The sequence below is a fragment of the Nilaparvata lugens genome, chromosome 2 (genome assembly GCF_014356525.2).
Source record: "Nilaparvata lugens isolate BPH chromosome 2, ASM1435652v1, whole genome shotgun sequence".
Lineage (NCBI taxonomy): Eukaryota > Metazoa > Arthropoda > Insecta > Hemiptera > Delphacidae > Nilaparvata > Nilaparvata lugens.
Genome location: NC_052505.1, coordinates 78,159,407 through 78,177,293, shown reverse-complemented (window position 1 = coordinate 78,177,293; position 17,887 = coordinate 78,159,407). Strand labels below are relative to the sequence as shown.

The 17,887-nt window shown below is 34.8% G+C and overlaps 1 protein-coding gene across 1 annotated transcript in view; it reads left to right on the top strand.

Moving 5' to 3' along the window:
* LOC111045964 (COBW domain-containing protein 1) overlaps positions 1-17,887 on the top strand; it is a 186,375-nt gene that overhangs the window by 138,261 nt on the left and 30,227 nt on the right. Inside the window, exons 7-11 of the mRNA XM_039421806.1 lie at positions 1,108-1,194; positions 7,692-7,736; positions 8,178-8,234; positions 16,447-16,501; positions 17,720-17,854. Coding sequence (XP_039277740.1) covers positions 1,108-1,194; positions 7,692-7,736; positions 8,178-8,234; positions 16,447-16,501; positions 17,720-17,854 — 379 coding nt within the window. The remainder of the gene's footprint in view (positions 1-1,107; positions 1,195-7,691; positions 7,737-8,177; positions 8,235-16,446; positions 16,502-17,719; positions 17,855-17,887) is intronic.

Below are 17,887 nucleotides of genomic sequence, written 5' to 3'. Positions count from 1 at the left end.
CAGGGAGGGTACTTTTTGAAAAGTATGAATCTTGGTCTTTTTCCAAAAGAGTGACAGGACAAAAACCGTCTATGAGAATACTTCAAAATAGAATTATAAGCTGGTTCAATCATGATTCCATGAGTTCTGAAGTAAGTGATACATATCAGAGAGACCAGATTGTATCCTAATTTTGTCAGGTCAAATCAAATAAAACTCTTTTGCCCTATCAAATAGGGATATAATACATTATTTCATATTATATTCAATAGGAATATACTACAGACTTGGGAAGGAATCGATCAAAATAATTTGAATTTTTTCTACTTTTAGAGTTGAGAAGTGTTTATTATAGGGTTTTCATATTCCCTGAATCATGCACTAAACCATCCTCTTCATGCACAAAACGATCTCCTAATGGTTTCTCTGCCCATACGACGAACGAAGGAAGTCGAACTATCAGGCCTTCCTGATATATGCAAAAAACATTATGATCATGTCAATTTTTCCTATTTCTAACGGTTTGCTCATTAACATTTAACATTTTTAAAACTTGAGTAACTCAGCGGTCATGAAATTTAACGTACTTAATTTCATCCGTCCATAGTCAGTACATAATTATAGTAATAATTATATTGTAACCAATAATTATCATGTTGCCTCTGTTATTAAAAACATTTCTTGTTTTTCTAATATGGAAGTAGATCATTGCCGGTCGTTGCAGTAGTCTCTCATTGAAGAGATTTGTGTTAAGCGGGTTGCGTTCAGTGAATGAAGGGGCATTATGAATAGTATTGTTTGAGAGCTGCAGAAACGCAATTTTGCTGTTGCAGCTTATATTGATGAACAGTTAAATCTACAAATAATACTCCAAGTAATCTTCATTGTTAAAAAAATGTAAAATTTATCTCTACTGTCATTGCATCCTAAAAATTGTGGAAATAAATTTTCAGATCTGTTTTCTCACACTTAACATATCGATAAATTTATGAAGTTTCTGAATGGGAATCTATTATTATCAACAATTAGGAATATTGATTGATATGATTTCCAAAGTTTATTGACAATATTAAAAGCCGAATAAATCAATAATTGTGATAATTCTGATATCATTTCTTTTAATTGCAGGCAAATCGCATTGTCAGATCTAATCATCGTGAACAAAGTTGATCTCGTTCAACCTGGAGAGTTGGAATCCCTGAAAAACGCTATAAGGTGAAAGTTCAACTTGTTACTTCCAACTATTCATGATTATTCAAAGTATCTAGCATTATTGATAACTTCTTAATTTAAAAAATTAGTATTCCATTTTATTTATAGATATTGTGACTTTGATATTTGAATGTATGGCTTATTTTTTTATTTATACACGATATAATGTTGCATATATTATTCACAAATGTCGCTGATGTGATAACATTGGAAGATAAAATGATATGGTAATCCTTGTGCTATTCTTTTTCCAAATTTAGATGATGACACAGTCCAAGATAAGGTTAGTTGTTTCAACTCCTATACAATTTTGGTTCAAAATAAACATGAAAACTATGAAAAATATATATACTATCGAAAGTTCAGTTCTCAAGTTTTCACTCTTTAAGGTACAAAAGATACCCAGTTGAAGCTAAGGAATGGAAAGTTTGGCAATTTCCACGTCTATAGATTTGTTAATTCCTCAATTCCTAAACAAGATACAATACAATTAAACTTTTTACTTTTTCTCTCAAGAAAAATTCTGAAGTTAAGTTTGAACCATTCTGAAGTTAAGTGAACCATTCTCAAGTTAAGTGTAAATCATTTTCAAGTTAAGTGTAAACCATTCTCAAGTTAAGTGTTAGAAAATTCACAAGTATTCTTTCAAAATGAAAAGTAGCAATAGAGGAAATTTTAAAAGGATGACCAAAAAATGGATGGAACTAGAATAGATTGAGTATTGAATAATCTGAAACTAAATCTCTGAGGAAAATATACTCGTTTGATAAGGTCGTATATTTACTGATGAAGTGGAATATCTTTCAAAATTCAAACATGTCATGTATATCATAGAATAAGAAAGAAAATGGAGAAATATGTGAAAAGGCAATATTCTAATTACTTCAAATATTATTTTGTTTTGAACTTAATGTACTAATGTCGGGGCACCGAGCTCGCTCGTCATTTTTACTTTCCTTGCCCTATTACCATAGGTAAGGAAAGTATTGCTTTCAAAAAAAAATCAATGTACCCTAATTTCAAGTTTTCTATACGTTTCAAGGTCCCCTGAGTCCGAGAACATGATTTTTGGGTGTTGGTCTGTGTGTGTATGTGTGTGTGTGTGTATGTGTGTATGTCTGTGAACACCATAACTCTATTCCTAATCAACCAATCGACTTGAAATTTTAAACTTAAGGTCCTTATACCATGAGGATCTGACAATAAGAAATTCAATAAAATTGAATTCAAAATGGCGGAAAAAATGGCGGATAATTACTAAAAAACCATGTTTTTCACGGTTTTCTCGAAAACGGCTCTAACGATTTTCTTCAAATTTATACCATGGATAGCTATTTATAAGCCCTATCAACTGACATGAGTCTCATTTCTGAGAAAATTGCAGTAGCTCCGTAATATTCTTGTGAAAAATGGCGGATAATCACTAAAAAACCATCTTATTCACGGTTTTCTCGAAAACGGCTCCAACGATTTTCTTCAAATTAATACCTTGGATAGCTATTCATAAGCCCTATCAACTGACATGAGTTTCATTTCTGGGAAAATTGCAGAAGCTCCGTAATATTCTTGAGAAAAATGGCGGATAATTACTAAAAAAACCAAGTTTTTCATGATTTTCTTAAAATAACTTGACCGATTCTTTTCAAATTCATACTCTGTATAGTTATTTATCAGCTCTATCAACTGGCATGAGTCTCCTTACTGGGTAACTAATGGGGGGTACACCCCATCCTTGAGAAATGGACTCTGTAGCCTCCATCTTGTGCATGAAATAGGTAGGTAGCGCAGTTCATAAAAAGAACACAACATAGTCGAGATATTTCATATGTAGAACAGCTGTTTTGACGACTTTAAAAAAATGATGACTAAAAAAAATCATCGAATTTCACAATTTACACAAAGGAAAAAGTACTGTGAAAACAATTATATATACACATATACGAAAGTCTGATCGTAGTTTCAAATATGAGCAAGGAAAGTTGTGTGAGTGTACCACACCAGATTTTTATTTATTGATAACAGAACACAATTCTCTAAAATGATCGTGTTTATACTTCTCAGCTGGCTATACCTCATCTTATGAATTTCGGGGATGTGATATTTTGATTTTTTACATACTCACTCGCTCACTCACTTTTTTACTATCCACAGACGACGAAAGTCTCAGCTGTTTCAGCCAAGGATGAATTATCCTTTTAATGTCGTTCAGCGAGTTTTCCCGAGGATGAGACCTAGTGCAATCGATTTTTTATATTATAAACCAATTTCAAATTTCGAGGAAATCGTTAGAGCCGTTTTCGAGATCCGTTGAACATAAATAACCATAAATAAATATAAATAACCAATATAATACAGAAATTGTTCGCTTAATATGATATTTCATGTTTCGTATATAAGCACCTTTCATGTATTCAATAACTATCAACTTGCAAGTGAGTGTGACGTACTCAAAACAAAGATGAACGCATTGCGATCCGCTGTAAACAAGCATGTGCACATATCGAACATTCCTGTGGCAGTTAACATGCGGCAAGGCACACACGAATCACGAAATCAATTTGACATCGAAATTACACTGTGGAACAATGCAAGGTGTGGCGAGGACTGGCATAATACACAAGTGTAACATCGGAATGCCTTGTGTGGGCTACTCAGGAGTAGAGCAACGCTGACGCCACTCAAAGCAGCAAAGTCAATGCGAGTCTTTGATCCGGGTTTGCAAGTGTCCTTCGCAGTCAGACCATTGTCTATTCCCCTTTTCATCAGCGTCTACGCCTCGTTTCATTCTCATCGATCAGGCAGACTACAGACGAGACGAGACGAGACGAGCAGCGCAGAGCACAATTCCAATGAAACAGCAATGCAAATGATGACACTTCTAGTCCGCGCTCACCAATTACAATCCAACGTTGGTCGTTTGTGGAGACTGCAAAGGAGGCGACTCTCAAGTGGTTTCAATGGCTAAGCTGCAGCACAGCAAATTTACTGAGCGCCTTCCCACTCGGATCGCATCTGGTCGCCAATTTATTCTGCAAAGTGGAAGCTGTATCTGCACCTCCTTTGCTTTCCATCAAATTTCAATTTGGACATCTAATCGGATGAGATTCTATTTTGGAAACAGATGTTGGAAGACATTGAAGTGGCCAGAATTAGTTCAACGTTGTATCGTGAATACTACTTGGAATTTACTCCATCATTCTTGCATCGTCATTCAGAAAATAAATTGAAGGTTCGTGTGAAATCTTTGTGAAAAGAATCTGTAATCTTAGTTTTCTGTATTAATATTGTGCTCTATTCACTTTTCACATGATCCATCTTTTATACTGTCAATCGTATTTGTAAATTGGAGAAATTGAAATAGGAAGAGAATTGATTTTTTGCTATTTCAATCACTCCAGTTCAAGCTCCAATCAAGCTACTTGGTTCAAACTAGGACCAAGTAAACCACATTGGTGGCAAACTCTTATTAAACAAGCTGATATGATAATCATATGTCATAAATCAGTTGTTTGAATTATTCTAAATCATCAGAAAGTATGTTATTTTATCTCAGTTTATTTTAGTCAATAAAATTATTGTAATAAATAGAGACCATTGAAGAGCTAGAATAATGGCTTATGCCTCACTGTAGAGACTGATACCTCAGATTTCTGCATAGCAGCAACACTATCTTACAATGAACGTCCTGTTGCATACTTTTCACGAATGCTAAACGAAAGTGAAAAACGACACTCATCAGTTGAAAAAGAGGCATAAGCCATTATTCTAGCTCTTCAATGGTCTCTATTTTTATTACACAAGCATTTTCATGCGTTTATAATATGATGATGAGTACAGGAGAACTAAATTCGATGTTTTAACTTATTTATTGTTCTACGTAGTAATTTAAGGAACACAATTTCAATGAACACTACTGAATGTTTCTAGACCATTTTGAAGCAAATGGTTTTGATCCGTTCATGGCTAAGTTGTGCGAGAAATCCGTACTTCGATAGGTGTACGACATGTATAGATGAAGGAAACGCTCTTACATTATTGTGATGTGTTATCCCGAATTCGATAAATCATGGAACTTATACAATGCATATTCACTTCACATAATTATTATATATGTATTGAAACAATATTTTTTTAAGCAACAATCTGTTCAATAGGAATGCTCGTAATTTTTCATATCAAATGATTCCCATGTAATTGAAAATCCAGTTTTTTCAAAAATATTTCATAATAAAAATATAAATCTGAGTACCCTTTTAAATTATTTCGTCACGACATAGAAAAGACGATATTTGATAATGACGATATCTTGTAAATAAGTTATTCATTATTTGAATGGTCTGTTAAGCCCCGCACACAAACATCGATATTTGCTCGTATTTCGCCGTCCTTATAAATTCTTAAACAGAACTTGACAAACATCATCCGTTTGAAATTATATGTTCAATCTAATAGAATTTATAAGGACAGCAAAATACCTTATGAACAATAATCGATGTGTGTGTGTGTGTGTGTGCGGGGCTTTACTCAGCCTATAATTACCTGAACTGTGTCGTTTTTAAATAACACAGTTGGGCTTTGTCGAGAAGGTCTTTTGTACAACAAGGTACATAATATGCGTTCATGGGCGAACTCAATCAATCGATGTTGAGCATTGCGAAGATGACCAGGTGATGATGGGTGGGAGGAGGGATTAATAGAGTTGGGATCAATCGGGTCTTACATAGTAGAAAGTTAATATTGTTTCGAACACTGATATCGTTCGGCTCAGAGGAGTTCAAAAGTCGCGTTAAGGGATGAGATGGAGAGAGTTGCTTTGCAAGGGTGGGAGGTGTGAGGGGGGTAAGTAACGAGTGATGCAATCTGATGTGAGCAGCGCGCATTATTGGCATTCCCCGCCATTGATCGCGTCCGATGGACCGCGATCTGGCCCACGCGCCGTGACGTCACTATCACCTCCACAGCGCAGACAATTCATTGTCGTCGACTGTATTAAATCGACGACGACAACAAAGCAACACGTATCGTTTCTTTTTGCCGACTGGAATTTGCTGTCGAAATCTAATAATATTTAAAGGATCGAGCGAACAATGCCAGTCAGCACTTTTCTGCCGTTTCGCTGATGGGTGACTGAACTCACCAGGTATCAATTACTGTGATCGGAACAAGATGTCTTTTCACGCCTGTTCAACCGCTTATTTGATATAAATTCTTGCGTTTCATTTTTCAATAGGGCGAAATTTATTGGAATATATAGAAGGGTTGTTCACTTCAATTTTTAATACATTTTGTAGGAGAGATCCTTCCCATTCTCAGAAAATATTTTCAATATCACGACTTTCAACAGTCGACTGTCCCACTCCTTCCTACTCCTATCTATTATAAATGTTTTATAACGTGTAATAATGTAGAATAAAAATGAAATATTGAGTTTTATCTGAAGAAATCTTCATCCATCACATTTTATTCATTACTTTACCACGTAGCCTCATAAAGCATAAAGGTATTGAATTCACTAACAAGCATTTTCAGATTAGATTTATTGATTCATTCAAGTTAAATGATATGCGAATTCATGATAAAAAATTAATAAATATAATTTTATTGCCGTTCAACATTACAATAGTTATGGACAATGTCAGAAATTATAGTTTAACAAAAATTGTCAACCTATATATTATAACATGAAGGGTTAATGTAAAAAACACCAGTCAAAAAACATACACGTAAAATATTACATAGAAGAAATAACATGTATACTAGAAAAAATAGTATAAATGACAATATAGCAAATTATTCAATAATGTATTATTTATCGGAATGAAGATAGAATGCAATTTCAATTTCGATAATATAATATCGTTATGTAACTTCATAGATCGGCGTAGTCTCAGCAAATAATTATTGTTGAAAAGGATATGAAACAATAGTCCCACACACATCCGGAATATCGTGGAAAAGAGCTATTTCGATGATGGAATTGGTGGATGACGGATTGTTGGTGGATTACAGGATATTCAAACCATTTACTGTAAAAACCCTATCAAGTTATAATAAGAAATCTTTGGTTACTGATTACTGGTTACTGAAGATCAGGAAGTTGAAATACTTTGGGCACATTATAAGAGGACCTAAGTAGCCTACGTAATTCTGCACCTCATAATACAAGGTAAACTGGTTGGTAAGCAATCAGTGGCACGTCTTGGTTGAGAAACCTGAGGGAAGCATTCAACTGCACGTCACAGGACCTCTTCCGAGCAGCACTCAACAATGTGAGAATTGCCATGATGGTATCCAACCTCCATAAAGGAGAAGGTACCTAAAGAAGAAGAGGTTACTGATTTAGTTATTAGTATTGCTTCAATTTCCAATTAAAAGCATTTGTTTCATTACTACTTTTGAATTTGAATGAATTTTTCATCAAGCTGTAAACTTAAATTCCTTGAATGATTGATGTTCAATGGAGGAAACTGTGGAAAATCTATTTTTATTCTCTTTTCCAGATCATTGAATGGGGATGCTCGTCTTACGGAAACTGTTCGCTGCTCGTAAGTAATTTATACTATTTCCTATTTGTATCATTTTTAAATCTTGTAAATGCTTAGTTCATTGAATCCAGGACATCATAGGCATAAATGTATTTCTTATTTTTAGAACTCGTGGTTGGAGCTCCAGGATTCTTTTTCCAGTCACGCCAAAAACTATTGTATTTTAATGATTATTCTTATTTGTAAAACTATTTCTCGTATTAGGCAATAAATTCATTATTCATTCATAAAAAAATCTAATACCAGCTGCTGTACGAACCATTCTCACTGTGGTATGAAAATGTTTTACAAAAAATTATTAAAAAAATTCTCGTACTTCTCTATCCTTTTCTCAAACTCACCCAATGGTTGTTATTCATTGTATTTCAAATCCATATTCCACTTCTTTGAAAAATGTTGTCTAAATTCGACAAAATCTAAAAAAATTCTCGTATTTTGCAGAATATCTCTGGATGATATATTGGATTTGAAAGCATACAGTGGTGCTGGAGTGGAAAGGTTTGTTGCCCTTATTTCAAATTAGCTTTTATTTTTGAATAGTTTCAATCAGAATCACTTGATTCATATCGCAATAAATAATAATGTGATAAATTTAACTGTTTTATCAAAAACAAATACAAAAGTGTGTATTAAAGATAATAATTGAAGAAATGAATAACCACAGCTTTTCAAGTGTAAGAAATTCAGGTGCTTGTTGATATTCAGTTCAAATCAGTTTCCACAACCTTCACTCAGTTTCATAACCTTTTCAGTTTTAAGCTGGTTTAACACCAAAGTTATTGACAAAATGTTAATAACTTAATCTTTATAGATTCTATCTTAAACTGCGTTTACATGCAAGCTATTAACAAGTTGATAACTTAATCCTTTTAGATTCAAGATTTAATCCTTATAGACTCTATTAGATTGAATATAACTTATCATACACATGATGAAGATATGTGTTAGTCAATTTCCGTTTAATCTAATAGAATCTATAAGGATTAAGTTATTAACATTCTGCTAATAACTTTGGTGTAAACCCAGCTTTAGATTGAACGGAGCTTCACAGACACATAAATGTTCATCATGTGTATGATAAGTTCTGTTCAATCTAATAGAATCTATAAGGATTAAGTTATTAACATTTTGTTAATAACGTTGGTGTAAACGCAGCTTTAGTTTTTCAGTTTTTTGTTTTCTTCAGCTTTTCAGTTATTTATTTTTTCAAGTATTTTTTTTTCAGTTTCACAACCTTTTCAGTTTTACTACTTTTCGGGATTGTACTTGGTCTTTGTGCTAGTATGGTGAAAAACCGAGACATATATTGTGCTGAACGGAATCACAAATGGACAATATGGAAATTTCCGATTGGACAAGACCGAAATCCTAGCCGATAAGAAAGATCTGTCAGACTGATGAGGTCGGTGAGAAATGACGTCACATCTGTCGCTCAGTGAGTGTGTGAGAGACTGTCGTAAATCACGGAAGATCGGGTCATTTCATTAGCAGGCCGGGGATTTGCATCGTTTAGGCGTGAGGAGGACAAGGGTGCAACACCACCGTATTTGCTCACTTTATTAACGCTTAATCTATTCTCGGAGGGCTTATTAGGGCTGCTGTGGTAGCCACATATCATCCAACGCCCCTTCATGGATACAGCAACAATCGCCTTCTCCTGAAATCCACCACCCTATAAATTACTCTGAAGGGCTCCCCCTCCTCAATTATTATTATCATCTCCGCGATCATTTTTCATTCGCCAATTTATCCTTAAATTAATAACTCTTGATGTTTATTGGCTAGCAGTGAATAATGGTTAGTATTCATTGTGGAACATCGTTGCTTATTGGATTCTTATTAGCAATTCATAGTAGTCTTGAGCCTTTATCAATAAATTGTTTGTTGGGTTCACCGTTACAATACGCATGTTCAGTTCCCAAATGTTGGCTCTTCAAAATTATTCAGGTTTCATGTGTTCTTGAAAAGCTTATTCCTTTGTTGAAAAGGTTTCCAACTTTCAGTTGAAAAGTGCAAGGAACCTGATCAATCAATAAAAGAGTTGGCTACTCGAGAACTGAAGCACCTAGTTCTGTTTGTATTAAATACAAGTTCTGATTGGTTATTATAAGAAACCACAAGGTAGGAATTGATATGAATTGAATTGATATGTTAATTGAAAAGTGAGAAATTATTTTGAATAGAAGAGTGGGAAAGGTTGAAATAATATAACAATAAAAGGATTTATATTTCAAGCAGCAATTTATTGATTTCTCAAAAGCTCGTATAAAATTTCCAATCACTGTAGTTTCACCTTGTTGGTACTGTGATTCCAGAGAACATATTGAAACATTTTGTTTTTAAATTAAATTTTTTCAACACCCGTGCTGCTCTGAAGCGCTCGAGTGCCGTAAATTGAGTTTGATTAAAAAATGTCCGATCAAATAATTCTTTTTAGAGTAAGCAGTATTTGAAAACATCCATCTATAATATTATTCGATTGAGGCACAGTCGCTTATTTTTATCATTTGAATGTTGCTTTATGGCTTTGAATTTGCCTGCTGACGAGTCCTGTTTGCTGTTTTCCTGCTGCCGGATTTTAATTAAGACCGCTGCTGAAAGGGAGGGAAGCTTCAAACGCCCCTTGTCATTTTAATAAGCTTTTGCGACTCGTTTTGTGTAATTCTAGGGACGCTTCAATGCTCAATATGAGCGCACGTTTTAATAATTCTCCATTCTCTTGCATTGACGGCCGATTTTATATTTAGCGGTCACAATATCGACAGCCAATTGCCATAATTAAATGCTTATTACAAACATTAAAACGTCAGTTTGACGTTTTATGAGTTGAAATCGACATTTCTAAAACAAACAGGCAAAGAGTAGCTATTTGATGCTGGGTTCTGAACATGTCATTGGCCATAGGGCTGGTATTTGTTGAAGGCCACCACATTTGCTCATTGCCGCCATTCGAATATTGTCTCCACTCCTCACAAAATCCAATATGTGCGTTCGGTGCTGCTTAAATTAATCCATTTTTCAAATATTTAAACGGTAATAACGTATCGTTCAAACTGCGAACTCGTATTTTGTTCCGAATATGAGCTGTTTTCAGTTTAATATCAGTGATATTTGAAATCAGTAATATCCCATCTTCAAATAGAATGCAATATGACTGAGAAAAAAATATCCATCTTTTGCAACAAACGTTATAACACATTCTGATGAGGTTGAATCATGCTGTATTAAGCAAATAATAAATTCACTCCTCTCTTATAAAATGATAGCTGGCCATCATTATTTTTATCCAACAATAATATTTTGTGCTACTTAACACATTTTTCAATTCTCAAGAGTTATATGTATCAGGATGAAATCAAGATTGTTTCGATATAGAATTTTATATTTGTGATATTTCAATCTCGACTTCTGTAGATTCATCGAGTGAAAATTATGTATCAAATTGGGGTTAGAATCTCATTTATCGAGTTGGAAAAATACAAAATCTCACTCAAAAAAATGAAATTTTCTCACATACAAGAAAAATTGAAATTAAAAAAAAAAGTTATTTGTGCAACTAGTGCGCAAAGTGACAGTCTGATTCACCAAAAGAAACGTTTACGCATGAGCCATAGGTGAGTGCAGAATGGTTTCTTGAGTGCAGCAGAGGAACTTTGCACACATATTTCACATTAAATTTTTCCTACAGTTACCATTGAATATGAAAAGTGGGCAATTATCGGTAAAATGATGGCTGAAATACATCAAATGTTTGTCTGTGTGATGCTGTTATTAATAACAACCTTAATTCATTTACAAATTAATAAGCCAATTGAAGTTGAAAATGCTCAGTCAAAGTTCTTATTTTTATTCATTCAAGAATCAGAAGAATTCAGATAGAACAAAAAATTCGCATTCAAAATACACGCCAACAGCTGATTGGGATGGCTGCAAGATGGCTGAACCAACAAGCGCGTGACCTAGCAGGAAGAATCGTACCTAAGTTTGTTTCATCCAGTTAAAAAGTACTGAAACAGGATTCAGAAATTTAGACTTCTACTCAAATTACCGAGAAAAATGCTCAAAGTAAATTGAAAAATATTTATAAAAATAACATAGACAACAGAGAATATTTATTGTAGTATTTTCATGTTTTTTATTAATTTTATTTATATGGATATCGAACGGTAATTATTTAACCTCAAAATTCGAATTTTATAATGTATATTTGCTACTTTTCTCATTGCTTGCAGTTGAAATAATAATTATCAATAGAAAATAACTATTATTTATTATTAAATGATGAGAATTCGTAAATGATGATTATTCAATTATGATTCAGATGAACATTATTCTTGTTTTGGATTTATAGATTGGGATTTTATAATAGATGTTGGGTAGCCATTGAAATGATTCTTATTCAAATCTAACCAGTCATTGTTACCAACTTAATTTTTGTTTTCGTGCACTAATCCTCCATATAACTCACCAACTATTTTGTGTTGCTATGTTGCAAATCTGGAGTACGCAAAGTAATCACTTTGCGCACTAGTGCGGAAAAGTGTTTCTTTGCGTTCTGTAATAAGTGCAGGAATGGCCACTTTTCAAGGTAACTGTAGGAAAAGATATTTTCCCATAGTGATTCACTGCTAAAAATAATGTAATATATTCTCATTTATATATTAAAAAGTATAGAGAACTATGTGCTAATAATGGACTCTATACGCACGGCTATACGGATTAATAATTCATTTGTATAACCCATTTTCCTCTATCAAAATGTTCTATTTCTAAAAATGTCTTACTCTGTACAATTTGAAGAATTAAACAAATTGTGGGATCTTTTCACATAATTCAAATCATTGATGTTGTAAACACTACTGTACTAATTTAAGCCTTTAGATCATGATATGCTGTTAACAACAACATAACCGAAGATGAATTTGTGTCAAAGTGAATCATTGTCCTCATATCCTGATTACTTTTTAGCATTTATTTATTTATTTATTCGTGGACAGAATCACAAATCATATAAATATGATTAGGAAGGAACAACAGGCTTGGCCCAAATCTATTACATTCCCAAATTTACTATTTCCCATCTACTCGCTACTTCAATTCTTAATAATTCAAGACCTCCTTTGTTATTTTTCATCGACTTCATATTTTCATTTGAGCTTCTCACCACATCAATATTATCACATGTCGATATCATGGCCGTAATACAATAGTTGATTTCATCCAAGGGTGCCGTATTATAGGTGATTTAGTGAATGGATGGAGCCTGCTGGGCCCACTTCGCACAGTGTTCAACATCAAGTGGTGTGTGATTGAAAGAGAAGACTGATCCGTGGATCATTACTACTACTATAGTGCGGTCCACGTTATAATGTCAGTATTTGATCAACATTGGTGTTGCTATCCTTGTCTATTATTCGACAAAGCAGGTAGTACTATCCTTTTCTTGCTCCACAACGATGCCAAATCTGTTTTTGACAGTGCAAAAATATAATTAATTAAGGCAGAGAATCGACAACGCTGTTCTCCTATCTTTATTCACTGCCATTATAACGTGGACCTCACTATAGCAGCAAGTGAGGCCCACTTTCCGTTTCAGGAGTCGGCTACTGGCTGGTTGAGCATTATGATGAGGGGGTCTGTCGGTCGGTCTCCTCTTTTTCACGTCAGCTTGATTTTCACTACTCTATCGTTTTGTTTCCTCCTCCTTTTTCTCTTTCTTCAACTTCTCCTCCACCTTCCCCTCTTCCTACTGTTCCTCTCCTACTACATCTTCTCCTTCCTGCTTGTTTTCCTCACTCTCTCCCTCCTATTTCTTTTTTCCTTCTCCCTCATATTTCTTTTCCCTTCTAATCTTAATTTTTCTTCTTTTCGTCCTCCCTCTCCTTTGCCTACACCTTTTCAACCTTATCTTTTCTTTCTTTTCGTCCTCCCCCTCCTCCTCCTCCTCCTCCTTCGCCTCCTCCTTCTTCTTCACCTCTTCCTCCTCCTGTTTCTTTTCCTCCTTTTCCTTCTTCTCTTTCCTCCCTTCCTTAATCTCTACCTCCTCTTCCTGCTTGTTTTTCTCACTCTCTTTCCCCTATTTCTTCTCTTCCTTTCTCTTCTTCTCCCTCTTCTCATCCTCCGTCTCATTAATTTCTTCTTCTCCTCCCCCTATTCCTCCTCATCATCCTCCTCCTCTTTCTTCTTCTCCTTAATCTTTTCCTCCATTTTCTTCTTCTATTTCTTCCCTTCCTCAATCTCTTCCTCCTCTTCCTGCTTGTTTTCCTCACTCTCTTCCCCATATTTCTTCTTGTTTCTCTTCTCCTTCTTCTCATCCCACTTCTCATTTATTTCTTATCCTCTTGCTCCTCTTCCTCCCCCTACTCCTTCTCCTTCACCTCCTTCTCCTCCTTCACATCTCCCTCCTCCTTCTACTCCTTTATCTCATCCTCAAACTCTTCCTCTTCTTCCTTCCTTTCTCTTCGTTTCCCTCTCCCTTTTTTCTCGTTCTTGTTCTCCTCCACCTCTTCCTTCTCCACGCTTTTTCCACCTCTTCCTCCTCCTCCAGCGTCTTCTACACAATCTTTTTCTTCTTCTCTCCCTTCCCTTCCTCAATCTCTTCCGGCTTGTTTTCCTCACTCTCTCCCATTTATTTCTTCTTCTCTTTTTCCTTCTTCCCCTTTTTTCATCCTACTTATCCTTTATTTCTTCTTTTCCTCATCCTCTTCACCCCTCCTCCTCCTTCTTCTTTTCCTCAATCCCTTCCTTTTTTCTCTTCTCCTCCTTCTTCTCATTCTCCTTCTCCTCCTTCTTATCATTTTCCTCCTCCTTTATTCCTTTTTCCCCTCCTCCTATCCCCCCTCCTCCTTCTTCTTCTCCTTGACCACCTCCTCCTCCTCCTCCTCCTCCTCCTTCTTCTTCTCTTCCTCAAACTCTTCCGCTTCTTCATTTCTTTCTCTTCGTTTCCCTCTTTTTTTCTTCTCGTTCTCCTTCTCCTCCACCTCTTCCTTCTCCTTGTTCACCTCATGCTCATCCTCTTTCTCCTCCTCCTCTTCCCCCTCAAACTCCTCCTATTTCTCTTCCTAAACTCCTTCTTTCTCTATTTCTTCTTTCTTCTTCTTCTCCTCCTCATCTTCCTCCTCCTCCTCTTCCCCTCAAACTCCTCCTATTCCTCTTCCTAAACTTCTTGTTCCTCTTACTCCTCTTTCTTCTTTTTTCTCTTCTTCATCCCCCTTCTCCTTCCTCACTCTCACTCACACCCCCTATAGATGCGTGGTCAGTGATATGTTTGGTGGATGAAAGTGAGAATCAGGAGGGGTGGGGGTGGATGAGTGAGGGGGCCGATTTAAACGCCTCACAATGGGGAGCGAGAACTGATCGTTTTATTGATCAAGGACCCGTAAAGTCTCGAAGGCTTTTCAAACCACCTATAAATAATGTTATAGAAGAGCCCATCTGTCGCCTTATCGACGGACACTCCCTCTCTCTTTCTCTCTCTCTCTCTCTCTCCGATAAACTTGCCCCGTTGTGATGGACTTCCCTCTCTCTCCGATAAACTTGCCCCGCTATTCATCCACTGCACTGACAATGAATGCCATCAGGCAGATAGATTATGCTGATCGTGACCAAGTGTCGTTGAACGGATTCACGGCAGTCAATAATTCAATATATCAGAAGGAAACTCGAATATGTTGTATTCGTCTTTGAGAAATTTGATCCCCACATGTGTATGAGAATTAGGTTTCAAAAGAAAATGGTACCATAATGGTTTAGGCTTAAAGGAAAATGGTACAATAATGGTTTAAGTTTTAAAGGAAAATGGTACAACAATGGTTCAGGATTCAAAGGAAAATGATATTATAATGGTTTAGGTTTTAAAAGAAACATGGTACAATAATATTTTAGGTATCAAAGGAAAATGGTAAAATATTGGTTTTGTGTTATAGCTAGCCTTGGTTACCAAATAACTTTGCTTGTCTTGCTTTTGTGATAATTTTGTCTCAATTTAGAGTTCAGTCAATTAGGTGATCCCAAAACCCGTCAAATAAAATCTACTATTCAAATTATGAATAAACTTCAATTAATAAAATGCCTTAGATTTCCAGATGGAAGTGTTCAAATTAAAAACATGAATAATTATTGAAATAATTAAAATATTAACAACTATGTTACCAATATTGGCATTCATTTTCTTTATTAAACTCAAGAAATTTGTTTATTTTCGTAGAAATACCATTTTCGTTTCTATCCACAAAAAACCTCAAATTTATCATCTCATTGATGTCGGGCATTGTCTCCACTAGAAATACAACTTTCTCTGCAAACGTTGCGAAAGCTGGATATTGAGAAGCAGATTCTTCTTACAAAGATGTAGCTTAAAATCTCTTTGAGAAACTCATTGGATTGTTTTGTATGCGTAGAACTCTCGAATCTTGCCATAAGAATTTATCTAGTCATCTTTGTTGGTTCTCTGTGGAGTTGATGAATATTAAGTCATAACAAATGCAAAAAAAGTAAATGTGAAAAATGAAATCGATTCCATGATATGCTAGCTAGAAATCAGCATATATCAAAGTGAGAGGAGATTAACATTTTCATATTATCATAGTAAGAAATCAGCATAATCATGGTGAATTCAGAAATCATACGATTTCTGACTAGAAATCTGTATTGATTGCAGCCAAACAATTTTCCTATATGTTGTGGAATCTAATCAATCTTTTATTTTTAGGATCCAAGGTCTATTGAAAAATATAAACGAATACTCGGCACCACACATTAGTAAGGTGAGATTTTCGGATTGTTAAAAGAGTGTCAGTTATTAATTGAATAAATTTTTCAAGATATATTTTCCGGCTCTTACCGGTTCATGTATTCCCATTCTCTTGCATGAGCTTTATCTACAGTTTCATTGAGATTAACGTTTTTGCGTTCAATTATCATTGTTATAATAACAATTCAAATAAATTACATACAAGGAAGCTTCAAGTTGTTCCTTGTTGCACAATCTAATACGCTAGTAATTTATTCTTTGTACCTATGCAAGTAACTTCTTCTTGGAATACAATATCATAAATAAGAAATTTGAGTTTTTATTTAACCTATCTTAAAGTTTCCAAGTATTCAACTTCCTTTTAATTGTTCAATTCTAAAAGAGAAAATACTTATTGTTGAAAATTGAAATTATTACCCAATTAAAAAAAAGATTCTCCTTCATACATTAATGTGGCATACAAATTGTCATTTTCCAGGCCTAATAATGTGGCGATTCGTACGATATGTATATGATGTTCCTATAATATGATATAACCTTTAACTTGACCTCTAACATGATGCACCCTACTTGATTGAATAAGTAGAATTGATTTACGAATACTATTGTGAACAACACACCTAGTTATTGCAAACAACATATTGAGAAATGGCTGCTTTGTCATAAAATATTATATTAATTTCTTCTTGAAGGAATCTGGCACCAGTGATGTAACGTACTTACTAGCTAGATTATAACATATTCATACTTTCTATTGATTCAGATTTGAATTATCTAGTGGTATTCCTCATTCATTTTCTAAATACTCTGCTCCTTTATCATGTGTTACCATGAAAATATTAAAACGTTCCATAGCAATTGTAAAAGAAATTGTAAATTGAAAAAAAAAAACGTAATAATTTGGAATTCGTCGTCTCGCTTCAAGAAGACGAATTAAAAAACTGAACTGCGATTTAGAATTGAGAAGTATTAATATTTTGATCATAATTATGTAGGCTATGTGCTTTGAAATATCGCACTGAATATTTAATTCATGATCGTAACACATTCAGAAACTTACCCTCCATATATTTATATTACAAGGGAGTTTATAAAATCCGTCTGTGAATGGAAGAATAAACATTTTCACAGACTGTGTCATTGTGTCCATAATACTGAAAACATATTAGTACACTTTTCAAAATGTTTGCGATCAGTTTGACAGAAAAGGCTAATTGTGTTCCTCCCACAGGAAGTGAGCTCGCTGACAATACAACTGGAATCAGCCATAGCAAGGCCTGCCCTCGAGCAGTTTCTTCAGAAGCTACTGTGGGAGAGAGCTGTGAGAAATAAGGCTGGCGAAACGACGGATATCATCAGGTTGAAGGTACAGTAAATCCCAGTATTAAGAATTTTTCTA